This window comes from Balaenoptera physalus (genome assembly GCF_965194825.1).
Source record: "Balaenoptera physalus genome assembly, chromosome: X".
NCBI classification, from domain to species: Eukaryota; Metazoa; Chordata; class Mammalia; order Artiodactyla; family Balaenopteridae; genus Balaenoptera; species Balaenoptera physalus.
The window spans coordinates 21,329,620-21,349,015 of record NC_138903.1 but is presented as its reverse complement, the minus strand read 5'-3'; the positions used below and the strand labels follow the sequence as shown (position 1 = coordinate 21,349,015).

The 19,396-nt window shown below is 36.9% G+C and overlaps 1 protein-coding gene across 3 annotated transcripts in view; it reads left to right on the top strand.

Annotated features, from left to right (window-relative positions):
- The window catches only part of KLHL15 (kelch like family member 15), a 32,682-nt gene that overhangs the window by 7,038 nt on the left and 6,248 nt on the right, over positions 1-19,396 (top strand). For 2 of the 3 annotated variants that reach the window (XM_082447158.1, XM_082447157.1), the window contains one exon: positions 5,004-5,715. In XM_082447158.1, coding sequence (XP_082303284.1) covers positions 5,011-5,715 — 705 coding nt within the window. In that variant the 5' untranslated portion in view covers positions 5,004-5,010. Of the gene's footprint in view, positions 1-5,003; positions 6,772-19,396 lie in introns of those variants that run through there. The other variant, XM_082447159.1, reaches the window with a different exon arrangement.

The window sequence follows — 19,396 nt, the reverse complement described above, 5'->3', positions numbered from 1 at the left end:
ACTCTATTTCTAACTAGTTGTATGACTTGGAAGAAAAATTTCACCTGTGGACATTAGTATCTTCATCTCTCAAGTTAGAGTTGGCCTGGGTCCTAAGAGACTTTACGGAGAAAATGAGCTGGGGTTTGAAGTGCTGTTGCTAAGGAGAAGGGTTTCTCCAGAATTAACTAGACTATTAAAGGGTCAGGTTTATTTTATTGGTTCCAGTAGCACCAAGTGAAGGGGCATAATAATAATAAGCCCTAACGTTATGGTGTGCTTAAGGGCCATATACTGTTTGAAGTCGTTATGTGTATTAACTCGTTTAGTCCTCACAGCCAACTGTGAGGTAGATTCTACTAATATTAGAATCCCCTTTTTACACATAAGGACATGAGAACGCAGAGAGGCTAAGTAGCTTGCCCCGAGGTCACAGAGCTAAGAAGCGGTAGAACCAGGATTCAAACACAGGCATCTGACTCCATACCTGTACTTGTAACTCACTACCATTTACAGACTATATCATGTTGGTCAGTTAATCACTGAGTATCATCTTCTACTTTCATACATACTTCCTATAAAAGTGTAAGATACTGCTGCTTCTCTAAAGCTGTCTTATTGATAGATGCACCAAGCTTTTTCATGTACAAAAAAAATTACTGCAAATTTCCCAGCTATTACAAATTAGTTTTAGAAGAACTTTAGATCAGATAAACTTCAGAAATGCATTACTAAGACTTTAAAAATAGCTATAGTTTATTTACTTTGCATATCTTTATAAGTGCTTTACACATCTGTAAAATCATATAAAAAGTAGAATAAATAAGAGTTTTATGACTAAAAATTTTTAGAGATCATCGTGTTGAATGCTTTTATTTTATAGGTGCAGAGATAAGGCCAAGAAAGTTTGAGTAACTTACTCAAAGTATAGCTATTTCTGCTCTAAAACTGTATTAGTTAGGGACCTTGGTTATTCGTAGGAAAAACCCACCTGAGGTAGTAAGGGGGGGATCTATTCTGAGCATGTAAAGATTTCTCTCAGCACCCATGGGTAGGAATAGAGCTGCGCCTAGGAAGTGGAAAAATGAAGGAGTTAGGGAGCACTCCCTGTCCTCTCGTCTTGGCTTTCCTCTTCTTTCTAAGTTGACTGGCTTTCGCTGATACTCAGCCCACATGGCAGGCAGAAGTTGGTGCCCACAGCTGCTCTTTGACATGTTCTAGTTCCAGTCATACATAGTCAGTGCACGTCTCTTTTTCTCTTTCTCTCCTCTTCTTTCTAAATTCTTGACACAAGAGCGTTCATCTTGATTCATATTTCCCACCCCAATCTGACCATATGTAACAGGACAAGATCACAGGGTGGATGCCTGTCTGCTAGGAATCCCACTTGGTGGGCTGGGTGCCCAGAGGAGAGTGGGTGCTCTCCTTACATCTTTAGGGTCTTTTGCCTCACAGCTTATCAATCCTTCTCATTCCCCGCCCCCACCCCCGGTTTCTTTGCCCTATGATGTTACCACCATATTAAGTATCTGGAACCTAGGTTACTCTTTTTGAAAAAGCATAGTATCTCCTTTAAAAACTTTCATTTAGATGGAATCTTTGTCCGAAAGGTGAATATTAGCTGTTTGAGACCATGTCACATAGTGATAACTGTTGAATAGAGAGGGTTACTTTGACAAGAAGTGAAATGTATGGTATTTTAGGCCCTGTCAAAATAACAGATTAATGAAACAAAGCAGTTTCCTCTCAAGTATATGAATGCTGATGTCCAACCTTCTACTATTAAATCCACATTAACTGTGACCAGTAAATCTCGATGAGTCAGAGTGATAGTTGGTGTCCTTAATGATCCTGAGAAAGATAATGAAATATCAAAAATTTCATCCAGTTTAATTTGTTTTTTATTCTAATTATTTTGAAAATTGATAGTTAGTGTGATGTTGATAGCCTTCTACTAACCAGAATATTTGATTATTCAGATATGTTCCTTTTGTTCACAGTATGCATTTGTGTACATGTGCCTTATATCACTTGGAAAATTATAAGTTCATTCATTTTACCTTTAAAAATAATTCAGGAAATAAGATCTGATAGCTTACTTTAGTCTTGAATGTGTTAGTAAAGTAGTTCTGCCAAGCATTGATTACAGTGTCTAAAATATTTTATATCTATTTTCCAAATTATAGACAGCCCTCTTGTGTTCTACCTTTCCAAAATGGAAGTATATAGCTTTTGGATTAATGGAGTGCTAATAAAAATTTTGATATTAATTTCATCTTGTGCATACTTTGCTGTCTTAGGTAAGTGAACATATTATGTGGGATAATCAGTAAGACTTACAGGTAAGTTAAGGACAGAGGGGGAGAAAGAGGCACCTAGAATGCCTCTTGATAAGACGGGGAATACAAAAGAAAGAACTGATTGGGGAGAGAGTAGAATTATGATTCTGTTTAGACACAATTTTGAAATCCCTGTGGGGCACCCAGAGGTATCTAACAGGAGATTTGCTATGTATAGTACTAGTGTAAGGATAGAGATTGGGACAGTGATGGTGAAGGCACTGATAAAGGTAGGTATTAGTAGAAACCATGGGTTTAGATGAGATCGTTGAGGGAAATACAGTGTTTAGATGAGAGGAGAAAAGGTGCAAAAATAGAATCCTGGGGAACACCAGTGTTTAAGGGATAGCTCTCTTAGATAAAAATCCACCTTCTATTGCTCCTTGTTACTTATCATATACACATATCCTGATCTCTCTCTCTCCCCTCCATATTCACGGATGACTGTGGTACCTGGCTAAGAGTCATTTTTTCCACCTCTTCAATGTTCACATAAGACCACTTATCCAAAAACTGAGAGGCAAAGTTCCCTGACCACCTAAACTCTTATAGCCTCCCCCCCTTGCTCCATTTTTATTTTTTTTTTAAAGAAAGCCACGTGGAGAGGGCTGTCTTTTTTTTTTTAATTAATTTATTTTATTATTTATTTTTGGCTGTGTTGGGTCTTCGTTTCTGTGCGAGGGCTTTCTCTAGTTGCGGCAAGCGGGGGCTACTCCTCATCACGGTGCGCGGGCCTCTCACCATCACAGCCTCTCCTGTTGCGGAGCACAGGCTCCAGACGCGCAGGCTCAGTAGTTGTGGCTCACGGGCCCAGTTGCTCCACGGCATGTGGGATCTTCCCAGACCAGGGCTCGAACCCGTGTCCCCTTCATTAGCAGGCAGACTCTCAACCACTGTGCCACCAGGGAAGCGCCCTCTTGCTCCATTTTAAAACCTTATTCTCAAACCTGCTGGGCCTTGCCACAATCAGGAACTGATCCACACCTGAAATCTTTAACTGTCGGCTTCCCAGTCTCCGGCTTAATCTCCTCTCTTTTCATTTGGTCTATCATCTCCAAACTTTACCTCTGTCCTTCTCCAGCTTAGACCTTCTTTCCTTTCCCTGATTGAGTGTTTGGGTGGACCACGAGCCCTACAGCAAAGCAGCTGGCACCACAGTCACTGCTGGCACCTGCTCTATCTCCTTCTTCAGGGAGGCCATCCTGGCAGCCTCACCACTCTATTACCAGTGCCTTCCCCTTTGTTAACCAAAAGAAGAGCACCTCTGTGCGCGAGGCATTACGTTAGATATAGCGGTATATGCCTTTCAGGAATCCCCTCTGCCATATTTTAGAAAAAGGACAGTAGAAAGCTAAGAGAAGGCTTATTAGAAGGTAGGTCGTAAGCTATAGAAGAGCATTTTGTTCTAAGAAGAACATAGAAGAGGGTTGTTTTGTTTTTTGTTTTTAAATCAGAAAGCAGAGAAAACTTTCTGTGACCGGCATGAACCTGTAAGGGAGTTTGTTTACACTGAAGCAAGGTTCCACAGGGCACAGTGGAAAGGGTTGGGAGGGAATTCGTGGATGGGAGGATGTGTCATTGTGGAGGAAGCTTGGAGCTGTGTGAGGATGAGAGTTGAGGAGAGGATAGATAGTTGGCCTGGGGGGGTTGTGTGGAAAGAAAATTACTTTGCTTCATAAACAGTCTAGTAGACTGAATTAGTTTATTCTGCTTAAGAGATCTAATTATAATCCCACTATTTGGCTTCATTTCTCTGATATGCAGAAATGCGGTTTAATTTCCTTTAAAAATTATGTATTTATGTTTTAAATATATAAACAATACATGGTCATTGTTTTTAAAAATAAGGTTAATGAGGTAAGTAAGAAGGAAAAGATAAACCTCAAAATTTCTTGAAGTCCCACTACCCCAGGGATATCATTTTGGTATATATTCCTCCAAACTTTTTCTCATCGAAACATATATATATATATATATATATATATATATATATATGTATATGTATATGTATATTTAATTTTTGAAAATATACTGAGTATACTGCAGTTGCCTGCTTTTTTTCCCACATAACAACAATACCTAGTAAATATTATTTCTTAGAATAGGTAGATTGCTGCCATCATTTTTAGTTGTTAAAGTAATCCATTGTAGGACTGTACCGTATTTATTTCTATTGGGCTTTTGAATACTTTCCAGTTTTTTATTATAAATAAGGTTAGAAAGAAAACCTGTGTGTGTGCAAGTTGGCATATGTATCTGATTATTTCCTTTGGGTAAGTTTCTAGGAGTTTTCAAGGTCAACAGTGTACTTTTTGGTTTAATTTCTTTCTTATCTCTTTTTCTCCTGATTTAGTATTTGGCTGAGAAATCCTTTTTGGATAATTTGGGGACGTGTTTAAATATATTTGGTAAACAGTGTAAAATCACTGGGATAGGCATATATTTGTAAGTTAACAATTTACCATTGTTGAATAGATATTTAATAGATTTTTTTCCCCCAGGTAGGGAAGCCAAAAATATTAGCCCACAAACCTTTAAGTTGTTTTCTCCCAAAGGGTTTGTACATGTAGGACTTAGGCAGTGGAATTGAGATAATTATAAAAACTTTTTAAGCTCTAAGTTAATAATGTCTTCAGAATGCATGGAAATGATTAACACAGTTTTCTTTGATTACTTTTTTTCCAGGTGATTCATGGCAGGGGACGTGGAAGGATTCTGTTCCTCCATCCATGACACCAGTGTCTCTGCTGGGTTCAGAGCACTGTATGAGGAGGGATTGCTTCTTGATGTCACTCTGGTTATTGAAGATCATCAGTTCCAGGCCCATAAAGCACTCTTGGCCACCCAGAGTGATTACTTCAGAATTATGTTTACCGCAGACATGAGGGAGCGAGATCAGGACAAAATTCATTTAAAAGGTCTAACTGCTACCGGTTTCAGCCATGTCCTTCAGTTTATGTACTATGGAACTATAGAACTGAGTATGAGTACTGTTCATGAGATTCTTCAGGCTGCCATGTATGTTCAACTTATAGAAGTGGTGAAGTTCTGCTGCTCTTTTCTATTAGCAAAAATCTGCTTAGAAAACTGTGCAGAAATTATGAGACTCTTAGATGATTTCGGTGTAAACATCGAGGGAGTCAGGGAGAAGTTGGACGCCTTTCTGCTAGACAACTTTGTACCACTCATGTCCAGGCCTGACTTCCTGTCTTATCTGAGCTTTGAGAAGCTCATGTCTTACTTGGATAATGATCATCTGAGCAGGTTCCCAGAGATAGAGCTGTACGAGGCTGTGCAGTCTTGGCTGCGGCATGATAGAAGACGCTGGAGACATACCGATACCATCATTCAGAACATCAGGTTTTGTTTGATGACCCCATCCAGTGTTTTTGAGAAGGTTGGTGCATTTGAAAGCAATAGACAGGACTCATCGTTTAGCTAATAAGGCAGTATGTCTTTATAGATAAGATTCTCAGGCTTGGTCAGGAGCCAGAAAGAATGAATAGTTTTTAAGAATAGTTATGTGTAAGAAGTCTAATTTGTTGTAGCTTGTGTATTTAGGTTTTTTACAGCACATTTTGTGGGTGAAAGATGGACCAGGTAGGTGGTAGAATAGTTTCATTTTGAAAGTACTTTTAAAGTTGAAGCATAATTATTTAACCCCAAATATTATAAGTTTGCTTTAGCTTCTCTTTCTTTTCACAGAGTAATTAAATTTGAACTGGGTCCATCTAGCTCTCTTTTTAAAAATGAATTTAAGTGATACATGCTGAAATTAGAGTTGAGAGGAGTTTTGTAGTTCTGAATGATAAGTATTAACACAATTTCGTATTCCTCTAAAATGTAGTGAGGAAACATAAAATAGCTCTTGAAAACCAGTAGGCCCTGGTGGTGATCTTCTTCCCTACTCTTGCCTAGTTCTGCGCCTCCCCGTCCTTCTCCCCCACCCCCCTTCACTGTGAATACTAACTGAATTTAATCATGAAAACATATGTTTGTCTAAAACCATTGTTTTGGCATTTCTAAACAAATAGACTATAGATCCTTTATCTACATCGATCAAACATCCCTGTGCACATTTTACCATGTAATAGTTCTGCTGTCTTAAAATTGTCTTTCTCCAAAACAGCCTTGGCCTTTTTGCATGTAAGCATTTTTCATTTTTTATATCAGAGTCTCAGTTGTGATGCTCTCTTGCCCAAAGGAGAGAAAGCAGTTTCAGTAATTGCTTAACTTAATTGGTTTCTAATCACATGGTTACCTCTGGCGCGCTGTTTACTTCTTGCATCTTTTCTTCTTTCTGGAAAGCTCACTTAAAGCTTTGGTCGACACCCTTCATGTTAGGTGGTTCCTCAGCTTTAGTTACCAGACCTGGTGATAAAAATATAATATTTGCAAAGGAGGGTTGTTTACACCATTTGAAAAATAAACAAATTTGCGCCTTCGAATAACACTCAGCAGCCTGGCATGTCTTTTTTTTTCCTCTCTGAAATGCTGTGAAATATCATTAACTTAAAACTTTTACTAGATAACTCAGTTTTGTGGGATTTTATCTTTATTCTCAGAATGTACTGATATGACAGAAATAATTGAAACTGAAGAATACATTTCTTAATTATTTTTTGTTCAGTAATAATCAGCCCCACATCAACAATGTAAATAATTTTTCTCTGATGTTTTGATTTTTTTCCTTACTATTGTTTTTATTGCTCTCTTTTCCTGGGGAATCCTGTTTTGTCTTTACATGTTAGATGGAAATGCTTTCCCACTATTAAAGCAAACAAACCCCCCTTAACTTCAGTCTAGATGGAAGTGCTCATGAAATAGAGAATAAAATTTTCCCTCTTGTAGGACATTATGATGGATAATTGATAGCAGTAAATGATTAAGTGCTGAGCTGCAGAGCCTTTTTATATTCCAACTATCAGTTCAGGGTGTTCAGTAGTGACAGTGGCTGGAAGTTAATACCATCAGGTAATTTTGTAGGTTTTTTTTTTTTTCCATCATCTTCTTTCTTTCTTTCTTTCTTTTTTTTTTTTTTGGCCGCACTGCGTGGCTTGCGGGATCTTAATTCCCCGACCAGGGATCGAAGCATGGAGTCCTAACCACTGGACCGCCAGGGAACTCCCAATTTTGTAAATGATATAAAACATCACTTGTACCTTCTGATGGTTCTGTTTGCATATATAGCGTAGGATGTGGTTATTACTTATTGGCCAGGTATTGGGAATCTCATCAGAATAAAAATGTTGTTAAGGCTTCCTTCTTGAATTAATTTCTTACGAAAACTTAATAAGGCCCTGGCTACAGAGAAATCTTTCTGTTTTTTATAATATAAATCTTCCAGTTTTATTTGTGATACTGGTAAGGTAAATGGAAGGGAAGGTAGTCGGTGATTCTTGTCTTAGCAGTGTGTGAGAGATAATGTTTATCAAAGGAATGTGTTGTAAAACACTAAGTTAAGCAGATTTGAGACCTTACCTCTAGAAATTAAACTTCAGAATCTAAAGTGGAAAATTTGGTTGGGAAATAAGAATTTGGACTGTTTTACACCATACTGTTTTGAGCTCCTTGAAAATAGGGCCCATCTATTTTTCCTGTACTCAGCACTCTGCAGGTCTCAAACAAGGCCATTTTAAAACCATTATATATGCATGGAACCAGAAAGGGCACAGAAATAAAGACATAGTACATCTGTGCTGGTCCTTTTTTAGTATGAGAATCTACATGGGGAAAAGTGTAGGCAGTTTTGATTTGTGGTTTTATCCTATTTGCTGAAATTTAGAAAAATGGAATGTTAATATGCACTTTTTATTTTTAGCTTTCAATTTTTAAAAACTGTCTATTAGACTTTGTAAACATACAAAAAAGCTGAAGGAACAGTAGAATGATCACCCATAAGCATATCTTGTAGGTTAATAGTTGTTGTCATTTTGCCACCCTGGTTTTAGATAAAGAGGAGAGTGTGTGTGCCTTTATGTAAAATTTTTCTTTTTTGCTAAACCATTTTAAAGAAAGTTGTAGATGTGACGTTTCCTCCTTAACTACTTCAGCAAGCATCTTATCTCCCAAGAGTGAGGAAATTCTACATAACCATAATACCGTTATTGAAATTAACAGTCATTCCTTAATATCGTGTAATATCCACTTCATTTTCTGATTTTCTCAGTTGTCCCAAAAATGTCTTTTTTAAGCTGTTTCTTAAAGATTTAATCAAGGTTCATACAGCACATTGGTTATTATGTCTCTCTTTTAATCTGAAATTGTCTCTCCTTTTTCTCATTTATGATGAGGATGCTCAAACATACAAAAAGTTGAAAGAATAGTATAATGAATACCTATATAGCTATCACCTAGATTCAAGAACTGTTAACATTTTACCATATTTTCTTTATGTAGATTTTTTTTCCTTTGCTGAACGTTTGAAAATAAGTTGAAAACATCATGACATCTCGTCCCTTAATACTTATTAACATGCCTCTCCTAAGAATAAGGACTTTTTCCTACCCAGGTTCAATACCATTCCACCCAGGAAAATTAACAATAAGACCCTGATATCATCTAACAGCTAGTTCATATTCAGAGTTGTCCCTCAAATGCCCTAGAATCCAGTCATGGTTTACACATTGCTTTTGGTTATCATGTCTGTTTAATCTTTCTTAAAGAATCTAAAACAGTCCCCTACTTTTGTTTTTTTTTTAGAAAGATCAGATTACCGATTGTCCTAGTGTGTCCCCACATTCTGGATTTATCAGATTATTTCCTTGTGTTGGTGTTAACTTAGTTCTTCTCTTCCTTATATTTCCTGTTAACACACCTAGTTTTTAGCATCGTGTATTTTCAGGAACAATTACAGGAAAATATTGTTGTAATGCCAGATAAAGTCTTGGAAAACCACTTAGCAACTCTGATCAAACTTAGAATTTGCCATTCTTTTTTTATTAGGAGGCTAAGTAGCCCAATCCCATGACTAAAATCATCAAGGACTTTATTCACAGTACTCTGCATTAGGTGCCTTTTAGATTCATAAAATTTCCCCCCCTTTTAAAAAAAATTTGGAGCCCTTCCATTCAATTTATTGGAATTAAAACTAGCTAAAGTGTCAAAATTAAAAGATTATTCTTTTTATTAAAAAAGTAGTGTATCTCTAGAACCATGCTATTCAATACAATCACTGCTTGTGGCATTTGAATACTTGAAATGTGACAAGTCTGATTTGAGATTTCAAAGGTTAAGATGACAAAAAGGATATAAATTACCTCATTACTAACTTTTATATTGATTATATGTTGAAATGATATTTTGGATATATTGGGCTAAAATACATTATTAAAGTCAATTTCACCTTTTTGCTTTTTAAACTATGGCCACTAAAAAGTGTAAAAATTACATCTTTGGCTCACATTTGTGGCTCAGATTATATTTCTGTTGCACAGCGCTGCTCTACAAGTTCAGGGAGTAAGTTGTGCTCTAGAAACTCTAAATATGCATACATTAAACAGCCTTTCTCACTTATTTAACCCTCTCCTGGATCCTTAGCCTTTAGAAATGTTCTGTACAGTTTAGTGTTAAGTGAACCTTCCTACTTAACTATTCTGTGGAATGGCTGATGAAGATAACTTAAGTATAGCATCTCTTTGTCAGAATCCTTTCCCTGGCCTCAGGAAAATAAAAAGTGATTGAACAAAGCTTCGTGAAGAAACCTTTAGAGATTTTAATTCTTCCTTTGGTAGTAACGATCAGATATGAGCAATGGCTTTGTAAGGGGCCATTCTGCCTCTCCCTAAGGAATAGCCCCCACTGATTCCAGGGACCCGAAACATGCCCTCTAGCTGTGCCAAAATCTTTGGGTTTATTCTTCTGCAGTATCTTTTCCCCTAGTCGTCTACTGGATTTTCTCCCCAGCTGAAAACAGACTGTCTTAACTTTTGTACTGACTCTGTGGGACAGGATCATCACCCAAGAGACCAAGACTTCCAGATTTCCTCACCAAGTTCCTTAGAGGCAGTGATTCTACTTATCTGAACACCTTACACTTAGATGCCAGGCCTTGCACCGAGTGCTCTACACATAGGTAGAGTCTACAGGTTATCTCTGTTTTGTAGGTAAGAAAACAGGCTCAGAAAAGTTAGGAGTCGTATCCCAGAGTAAGTGGCACTGTCCAGACTGGAACCCGGGTCTGCTTGCTTCTCAGTCCAAGCTACTAGAGTAGGGAGAGGACCTTCATGTGCAGGAAGCATGTAGTTAACCCTGTGGCCCTGCTTGGGTGGTTTAGAAGTTGTTACAGAGTTGTGAAAATTCTAACATGTTTGCATGAACGAAACATAGCCTAAGAATTTTAATGGCACTGAAAAAAGTGTAAGATGTGGGAACACTTTAAGGTGTGAAAGCAGAATTCTGGAGTTTTCACTGTATAATCGAGGAAAGCTGAAAATAAATGTAAGGATCTTGTCCTTTTGACATGGTTAGGAATATGATTCATTTTAACTATAGTCCATTCTCAGTTTTAATACTAGACTTCAATCTCAGTTTTTACGTAATGCAAATGTCTGTGTTATGTATTTTTACTAACTCTAATGGTCTTTGCATCTGTTAACAGAGATAAGGCCTGACATTTGTCATTCTGAATTTCAGTGATGTGGAGATTTAAATAGTTTAAACTTTGCTCTCTTTGGTCTTTTGGTTTTTAAAAAACAATTATTGCTTTATTGAAAACATTTTATTAAGTAAATGTATATTTGGCAAAATGCCTCTTTTACTTTTTTGTACAGAAAAGACCTTTTTAGCAAAATTGTTAAATTATTCATTAAAATACCCATATGTTGATTTTTTAGTAAAGTGACATTTTAATATTTTTGAACCCAGGGCATCTTCAGTATCATAAATATGCGTAAGGTAAGATTTAGCATACCAGTGATCCCCTTAGAAATTATATTAATCATAATCATAAGATCTTACAGTTTTTCAAAAGGAAAGAAAATTATTTTTTAAGGAATCAGATTATATAGGTGAATTCTGCTTTATTCCAAATATTTTGTTTTATAAACTAGCTCATGATATTCAGATACCCTAATGTGCTTTTTTTTCCCCCCTAACCTGTTAAATGTAATTCACCATATCCCCCCAAATTAGGTTTATTTAACTTTTGAAGAGCAAAGCTAATGTTTTAATGAGAAAAGATGTTAATTCTCCTTCACTGAGAATATATTTGGATTTAGCAAATCATATCCGCATTTTATAAAAGTTTGTTGTTATAAGGATATTTACAGCCTTGAGATAATTTTGATAGTCCATTGAAAAAAGATAAGTTCATTACTAGTGAATATTAATCCTAGGATCAGAGTGAAAATGCTTCAGAAAGGCTAACACTTTTTTTTTTAATGTCTTTTACTTAAGGACCAGAATTTGTGGCTTTAAAAGCTACAGTTTAAAATGGGGTAAGGTGTCCTGGACTCACCTTGGAACTGATAGAATTTAAGGATTACAAATTAAGTATCCAAGTATACCTTACTAAGACCCTTAGTACCTTCCTAAGAACGTGGTAGCTCTCAGAACTGGTCTTCACAAAGCACTGATAATCTTCCAAATATTTCTCTATCAGCATAGTTGGTTTATATAGCATTAACAATGGACTATGACACATAAGGAAATTTATTCTTAATGTGTCGTCCTTGGGTGGTGCGATATTTTGGTTGAGGCACAACCCACTTGGTAATGAAATTGCCTGGGCAAGGACACATCTATGTAAAATGTAGGTGCTGTGTACCCTTCAGAATTCCTTCACTTAGGCACTGCAATATGTTTTGACTAATCTAGCACTTGACCAATCCAAAATTTCTGTCCAGAAACCAAACCATTAACTTTAGTGTTACCACAGTTTAGCCCAAAAACTCGAAAAAAGTAATTATTTCTAATGACTTAAACTACAGCCAGACAAATCTAGAGGAAAAAACAAATTTCCCTCTAACCCTCAGTTTTAGAAGAAACAAGCAGTGCTGTATTTGACAATAAAAATATTTTTTAGAAGACAGTAACCTGGATTTCCAATGTGAAATTTGATTAGAATTTCTAATAAGCTTGAGTTGTTTTTGAAAAAGTTTAAAATCCCCTTCATATATTAAATAGCACTTATACAGCTAGAAACTTGAAATTACTTAACAATCAGCTCACTTGCCCCTTGGAGTGAAAGCACAGAGATAAGCAGGTTTTTGTTTGAAACTAGGTCAGTGGGTTAAGCGTACTTTCTCAGTCAATGTCTTTTTCTGCATCAGTCTCTTTTTTACCGACCCCTCCCTCCCAGCCCCATGGACTTGGATGATTGTAATTAATACATGTGCACTTCTTTAAAAATCACCCAAGGTGTTTTTCTCCTCTCCAGTCTTCTGCCCTTTGTGTATAGATATGGAGTGCTCTTATTTTCCACCTTTGACTTGCATTCACTCCAGGTTCCTGGAGTTGACTAGGTGTTGACTGCTGTGAAATCCCCTGGGAAAGAGACTATTAGAAGGTTGTATTAAGCTGGTAGGAACCTATTGAAAATGGGAGTTAAAAAATTCAACCTTACTTGCTGATTTTCCTTTTAAATAAAAGGGAGATGAAAACAAAAGCATAGAATTGGAAATTGACTGTGGAGTAACAGGAAAGGAAGACATGGAATGGGGACAGCCATATTTACTTGTAAAAGGAGAAAATCTTTTTAATGAATTGGGAAATAAAGAGAGGGAGAGAAACCAAATGATAAGCAGAAATCGAAAAGGATCAGAGAATTCAGAAAATGACTGGAGAAAAGGTTAGGAGCAGGAAAGGAACCAGGGGGGTATATTAAGATTTTAGGCTTTAAAGTTTTTTTTTTTTTTTTTAAGTTATACAATTTTTATTTATTTATTTATTTATTTATTTATTTATTTATTTATTTATTTATTTATTTATTTATTTATGGCTGTGTTGGGTCTTCGTTTCTGTGCTACGGCTTTCTCTAGTTGTGGCAAGTGGGGGCCACTCTTCATCGCGGTGCGCGGGCCTTTCACTACTGCGGCCTCTCTTGTTGCGGAGCACAGGCTCCAGACTCGCAGGCTCAGCAACTGTGGCTCACGGGCCTAGTCGCTCCGCGGCATGTGGGATCTTCCCAGACCAGGGCTCGAACCCGTGTCCCCTGCACCGACAGGCAGACTCTCAACCACTGCGCCACCAGGGAAGCCCCTAGGCTTTAAAGTTTTAATTCTCAAATTTAATATTTACCCAGAAAATGTTACATGTGTCATAGGTAAGCCTTGCTCATTCAGAAGTTAGTTCTAGGATTAAACCTTTTATTTGACTTTCCTTCTGCTCTTCCGTATTTATAAATAAAATATTGACATAGTTGAGAGTATTTCCATAAGTAGGGAAAAAATTGTGTAAAAAAAGTTGTGAATTCTAGAACTTAGTTGTACTATCTAAATATTAGTGTAATCAGGTGATAAGATATTCTTAAGTCTTTTACATTATTTTCTACCTTTTAGGCTTGTGCACTCATTTAATTTCTAGTGGTGCTCTATTACTGTGTACCAAAATTGGAAGGAAATTAGACTTTCTAAACCCATTTATTTATCTGTCTATTTATTTATTTTTGGCCTTGCAGCGCAGCTTGTGGGGTCTTAGTTCCCCGACCAGGGATCGAACCTGGGCCCTTGGCAGTGAAAGCGCCAAGTCCTCACCACTGGACCCCCAGGGAATTCCCTAAGCACATTTATTTATTTATTTATTTAGAATTAATTTTTATTGGAGTATAGTTGATTTACAATGTTGTGTTAGTTTCTGCTGTACAGCAAAGTGAATCAGTTACACATACACATATCCACTCTTTTTTAGATTCTATTCCCATGTAGGTCATTACAGAGTATTAAGTAGAGTTCCCTGTGCTATACAGTAGGTTCTTACTCGTTATCTATTTTATATACAGTAGTGTGTGTATATGTCAGTCCCAGTCTCCCAATTTATCCCTCCCACCCGCCCCCCTTTCCCCCTTGGTAACCGTAAGTTTATTTTCTACATATGAAGCACATTTATTTTTGAGTTAAATATTTTTCACTATTTATAGAAAAGTTGAAGGGATAGAGGACTCACCAAATTGTGCTGAAACTCTTATAAGAATATTGTCCTGAGGGAGTCCTTCCCCTTGCCCCCATTTGCCCTGGTCACTTGCCTTCTGAAGCTGTCAATACTTTAGACTCTTGCCTACTTGGAGAGGACAGGATGTGTAAATCCTTTTTAAAATTTGTTTTAACTGTTTGGTATTTGACTGCAATTATAGTGTTATTGAGAGGATTTGTGCTTAACAGGAACTAATTTTTTTAAATAGCCTTATCCCTGGTCATTTTTCAGTTTTTCAGGACAAAGGGATTGATTAAAGGCATTTTGTAACTAGCTTTTTTGGTGATGATTTTGTTTCACATAAATCAATACAAGCTTCAGTTCTGAGCATGATTTTATAAGTAAGCCTCTGATATCAGGGTAGATGTTTTTGCAGTACAACATATAAAGGCTTCCACATTTTACTGAATTATCAAAATTAATATCAAATGTCGCTGTGGTTCCCAAAGACATAATTTGTTTTCGCACTAAAGCTCCATGACAGTAACTGCTTTATTTTTGGGTATTTCTTTTGAGAATACTGAATCATGGAGGAAGGATGATAAAACTGACAGCCAGGGCTCAGTCTTCCTTCCACATGACACCTTATACTCATCATTGCAAAAATTAGATTAGCAGTTTTGGATGTAGGAGGGCCAGAGAGGTGTCTGTTCATGCAACTTACTCCTTTTATAAAGGGAAAATAACCTAAACTGGAGGCTCCATGGTCACACAGTGACTTGGGGACAGTGTCAAGTCTAAGACCTGGGATCTTGAGTTCAGAGATTATTCTAACCCTCAGTCCTCACCCCTCCCACCTCCCTACAACTGGATAAACTAATAAAAGGCCTTTTGTTTCTTTGGTTTAGTATATTGGGCATTTAAAATCCTTTTGAAAGGTGAAACAGCTGATAATACCTTAAATTGGCTGGCTGAAAGCCTAAAATCATTTTTTAAACTATAGCCTGTTTTAGTAGATACTTTTAAATTGTAGATTTTTAATCAAATAAAGGTAGTAAGCTCTATGGAAATGCCTGCTTCATTTTAATTCTTTCAAAATTAAGAGCAGTATAAACAAATTACCTTTAAAAGTTAAAAATTTAGTAAGTGGATTATATAACATTTTGACAGAAGAGAATCATGGAATTTTTACCCAGTGCTAACGGCTAGCTATTATTTCTTTGACTTAATAAATATATTTAGAGGAATCACATTCAAAATTATTAATTTCTCACATTTTCTCTAAATGCATATGTGCATGCACACAATTTCATTAAACCAAAAGATTAGAGGAGGAAATGGCCAATTTAAAATTTTCAGATCACTGTTTTTAAGAGGTAATAAATACTTTCACTTCAAAATGCTTTTCATAATACAATTTTTTAAAGTATCAAAGCAAAAAACGTGATAATCTTCCCAAGTTTTAAAATAAGACAGCTTTTTAAGTCCTAGAAAGGATAAGGAAAGTATTTCAGAACATGAAAGAAATGTCATTCTTTCCATATCTTTCTTTTGAGAGAGCCTGATACACAGATAGTTAAACTGTTATATGAGGAGCAAATGATGAGAGAAATGCTTTCTCTGTGAAAAGATGAGCCACACGTTTCTTTTTGGATAGCTCCCTTCATTAATGCATTTTAAGTGATTCCATTCACAAAGAAGCTTTTGGCCCTACACTTTTTGTTTTAAAGCAGAGTGTATCTATAATTACTTTGTCCAGGATTATCACAGAGGCATTTATTTCCTGTTTCTATCATGAAAGGAGAAGCTAGTTATGCTTATTGATATTGTGTGGTTTGAGAGGAAAATTGCAGCAATAAGTAGCCCTGGGAAAAGGCAAGGTAGATCTAGAACTTCTAGCCTTGGCAGAGAGAAGTAGGAGCTAAATTTCTTTGGTTAGAATACCTTTTAGGGTATAATAGCTATCTCAAAAGGCACAACTTCCATTATTGTGGGCTTAGAGGTAGAACAGATCAGGTAAAGATGTAGCTTTGACTGGGACTGCAACATAGTGCTGAAGTGATTCTTGTAAACTCATTGGAACCCAAATATCAAAGGAGCACAATAGAATGAATAGGGAGAGGACAAAGGGACCAGAAGATTGGGTATATAAAAAAAAGAAAAGACTAGGAAGTGACTCTAGGAAGCCATTAAGCTGGCCCAGTTTGACGTGATCTGCAAGAACCTGGGGTTGGAAGGTGGAAAGCCATTATAGGCCATTCTGCCTAGTCCTCGTGTGATGCTGGAATTTCTCTCCAGCCCTCCTGATAGGTGGCCACACCTGGACTACCTTCAGTGGCAGGATGCTAGACTCCAGAAGTAGACAGTTCTTCACTTTGGGAACATGTACCCGTACCCTTTTTACTGTAGTCCCTGTAGAAAAGCCCAATACAGACCTATTTTGAATCTAAAAAGGGCAAGCCCCTCAAGAGCTCACTGGTAACTATATGTTGTACATGTATTATATACATTTTCCCCCTGCATATACTGCTGACTGCAAAACTCCATTTTTATTTTTTGAGAATATTATATATACAGTTCTGCAGGTTTTGTCATTTTGAATGTCTGTGTTACTGCATGTGGATTAATCTCATTCCTTTTAATGATCGCATGTTATATACCAGAGTTTGGTCAACCAATTTCATATTAATATGTGAGTTGTGCCCAGTTTTTGTGCTCTTACAAATAATAATGCAGTGAACATCCATTATGTTGTCAGTCCTAATTGCAAAGCTTTTCCTTATATTGGCCTAAAGTCTTTCTCTTAACTTCTATTTATTGGTCCTGAAAACAGTTGCCATCTTTCTCTCCTGAGTCTTCTCTTGGATTGAAACATTCTTCATCTGTTTGACCACTCTTCCTGTGATTTGGATCTCTTTGCTGTCTTCTCGACATGATCCACTTTGTTGTCCAAAGTACACTGGTGGAATTGAACACTGTCTTAGTTGTGGTTTCACCTGAACAGAGGGTGGGACTGTCTAATTCAGTCGATGATTTTATTAGTTCTTAAGACTGTCATATCACATTGTTGGTTCGTAGTGAGGATAGAGTCAGTTAAAGCTTTACATTTGGAGTTTGTGGATCCTTGGAACATCTGATAAAAGCTGTGGATTTCCCCCCTCCCCCCCCCCAAATGCATTAACATAATTACTGTTGCAATTTCAGGTGGTTCATGGGTCCCTAGTGTTTCTGTTTTCTTTATGACTAGGCTTTGTTGATTACTTTGCTGAAGTCATAGGTTCTCTCATTCTCTAGCAGTGTTGTTACATCATCAAAAATTAAACCAGAAATGGTCAGTCGTGGCATTACTTGGTGAGTCTGTGTTGCCTCCTAGTTTGTAGTGCTTTCTTATATGCAAGCGCTAACTAGTTTTTAACAATGCAGGATCAGGCTCAAGCTAACCAGTCTTAGTTCGGAAATCTGTCTGGTTTCTAGTCCTCTGCCATCCTTCGTGATTCCACACAGATTACAGAAAGCAGTTAAACAGCCTTATCTGTGAAGGCTCCTAGGATCCCAGGACATGATTTGTGAGATCAGATGACTTGAACTCGGTGAGAATATCTAGCTGGTTTTTCTTTTTTCTCAGCCATCTTGGATTTAAGTTTTTTCTTAGTTACTGTGTTTGATCTTCAGATTGGGAAGAATATAATATTCTTAGCCGAGAATGGAAATAAGATAGGCTGTTTCTCTTTATCTTTGTTAATATTACATTAACCACCTCATCCAGGGGGGAATTCACTTTTTCCTCTACTTTTTTTTTTTTTTTTTTTACTTTAACCTCTAAAATGCCATTTATTCACTATCTGGCACTTTGTAAAGTCACAATTCCTCCTTAGGCTTTAGCTTTGTTCACAATATTCTTACAGCTCCATTTCACTCTTTATAATACTTGTTTTATGTGCCTGTTTTTTACCATCTGTCGTAAGTAGTTTTTTAACATCCAAATTCCAGAAAGCTCTCTGCAGCACATCAGATTTTTTAGATACTTTCCCCCTTTCTTCCCCTCATCAGTATGTTTTGCAATTATGCAGTCAGCATTATGCTTTTGAGAGCCTCCAAGCCTTCTCGAGCTTCTTTACACAGTTTCTGATCTTGGAATTGATCCTAATTTTCCTTTGAAAATCTTGAAATCTGCCTATCCATTATGGGCACCATTCCCCTTCCTTTCTTTCTTGATCTCCAGACAACACGGCTGCTTCCTCTAAAGCTTCCTCCTACTTGCATGTCATCAGTCATGCTTTTCTGGTGAGGATTAGGTACAAAGTAACAGTTTTTCTCATTTCTCCTCTACTTTCTGGAAGACTGAATATTTACACAAACAAACGCACATCATCAGATGCATTAACGTAAATTGAGTGACACTTCCACAGATGTCCCCTGGTCAGTAATAATAGCTAATAACAGCCGTAATTTTTTCTGCACTGCCACATGACAGGCACCATACTAAGTCCTTTCCGCGTAGGATAATCTTGCCTGTCTCCTACCTTAGGGTTATGAGGTGTAAGTGCTATTGTCCCAGTAATACAGATGAGGAAACTGGCTTAAAGATACTGAGTCACTTGCCCAAAATCACACAGCTTGTGAGTGGCAAAGTCAGATATTTCCTAAATCGAATTCTTAATCACCATACTAGGCTGCTTGATGTGGTGCTTAATTACTATGCTGATTCTGTTACTTCAAAACCTGTGTAGCAGTCGACTACTGGCTGTGCACAGTAGGCGCTTAAATATTTAATTTGTTAGCCTAATGACCCCTCTAAGAGAAAAGATAGTATAATTGTTCTTAATACAAAGAACTAATCATACGATCACAATGATTAGACATACAACCTAATTCTTCCTAGCAAAATAACTGTGAAAGAAATCACAGCAAATAATAATAGTGAACAATTTCAATAAAGAGAAAAAGTATAAAATCTGTCGATTTTATCTCTACAGGATCCAAATGGTAACCATCCAAATCCTAGCCCT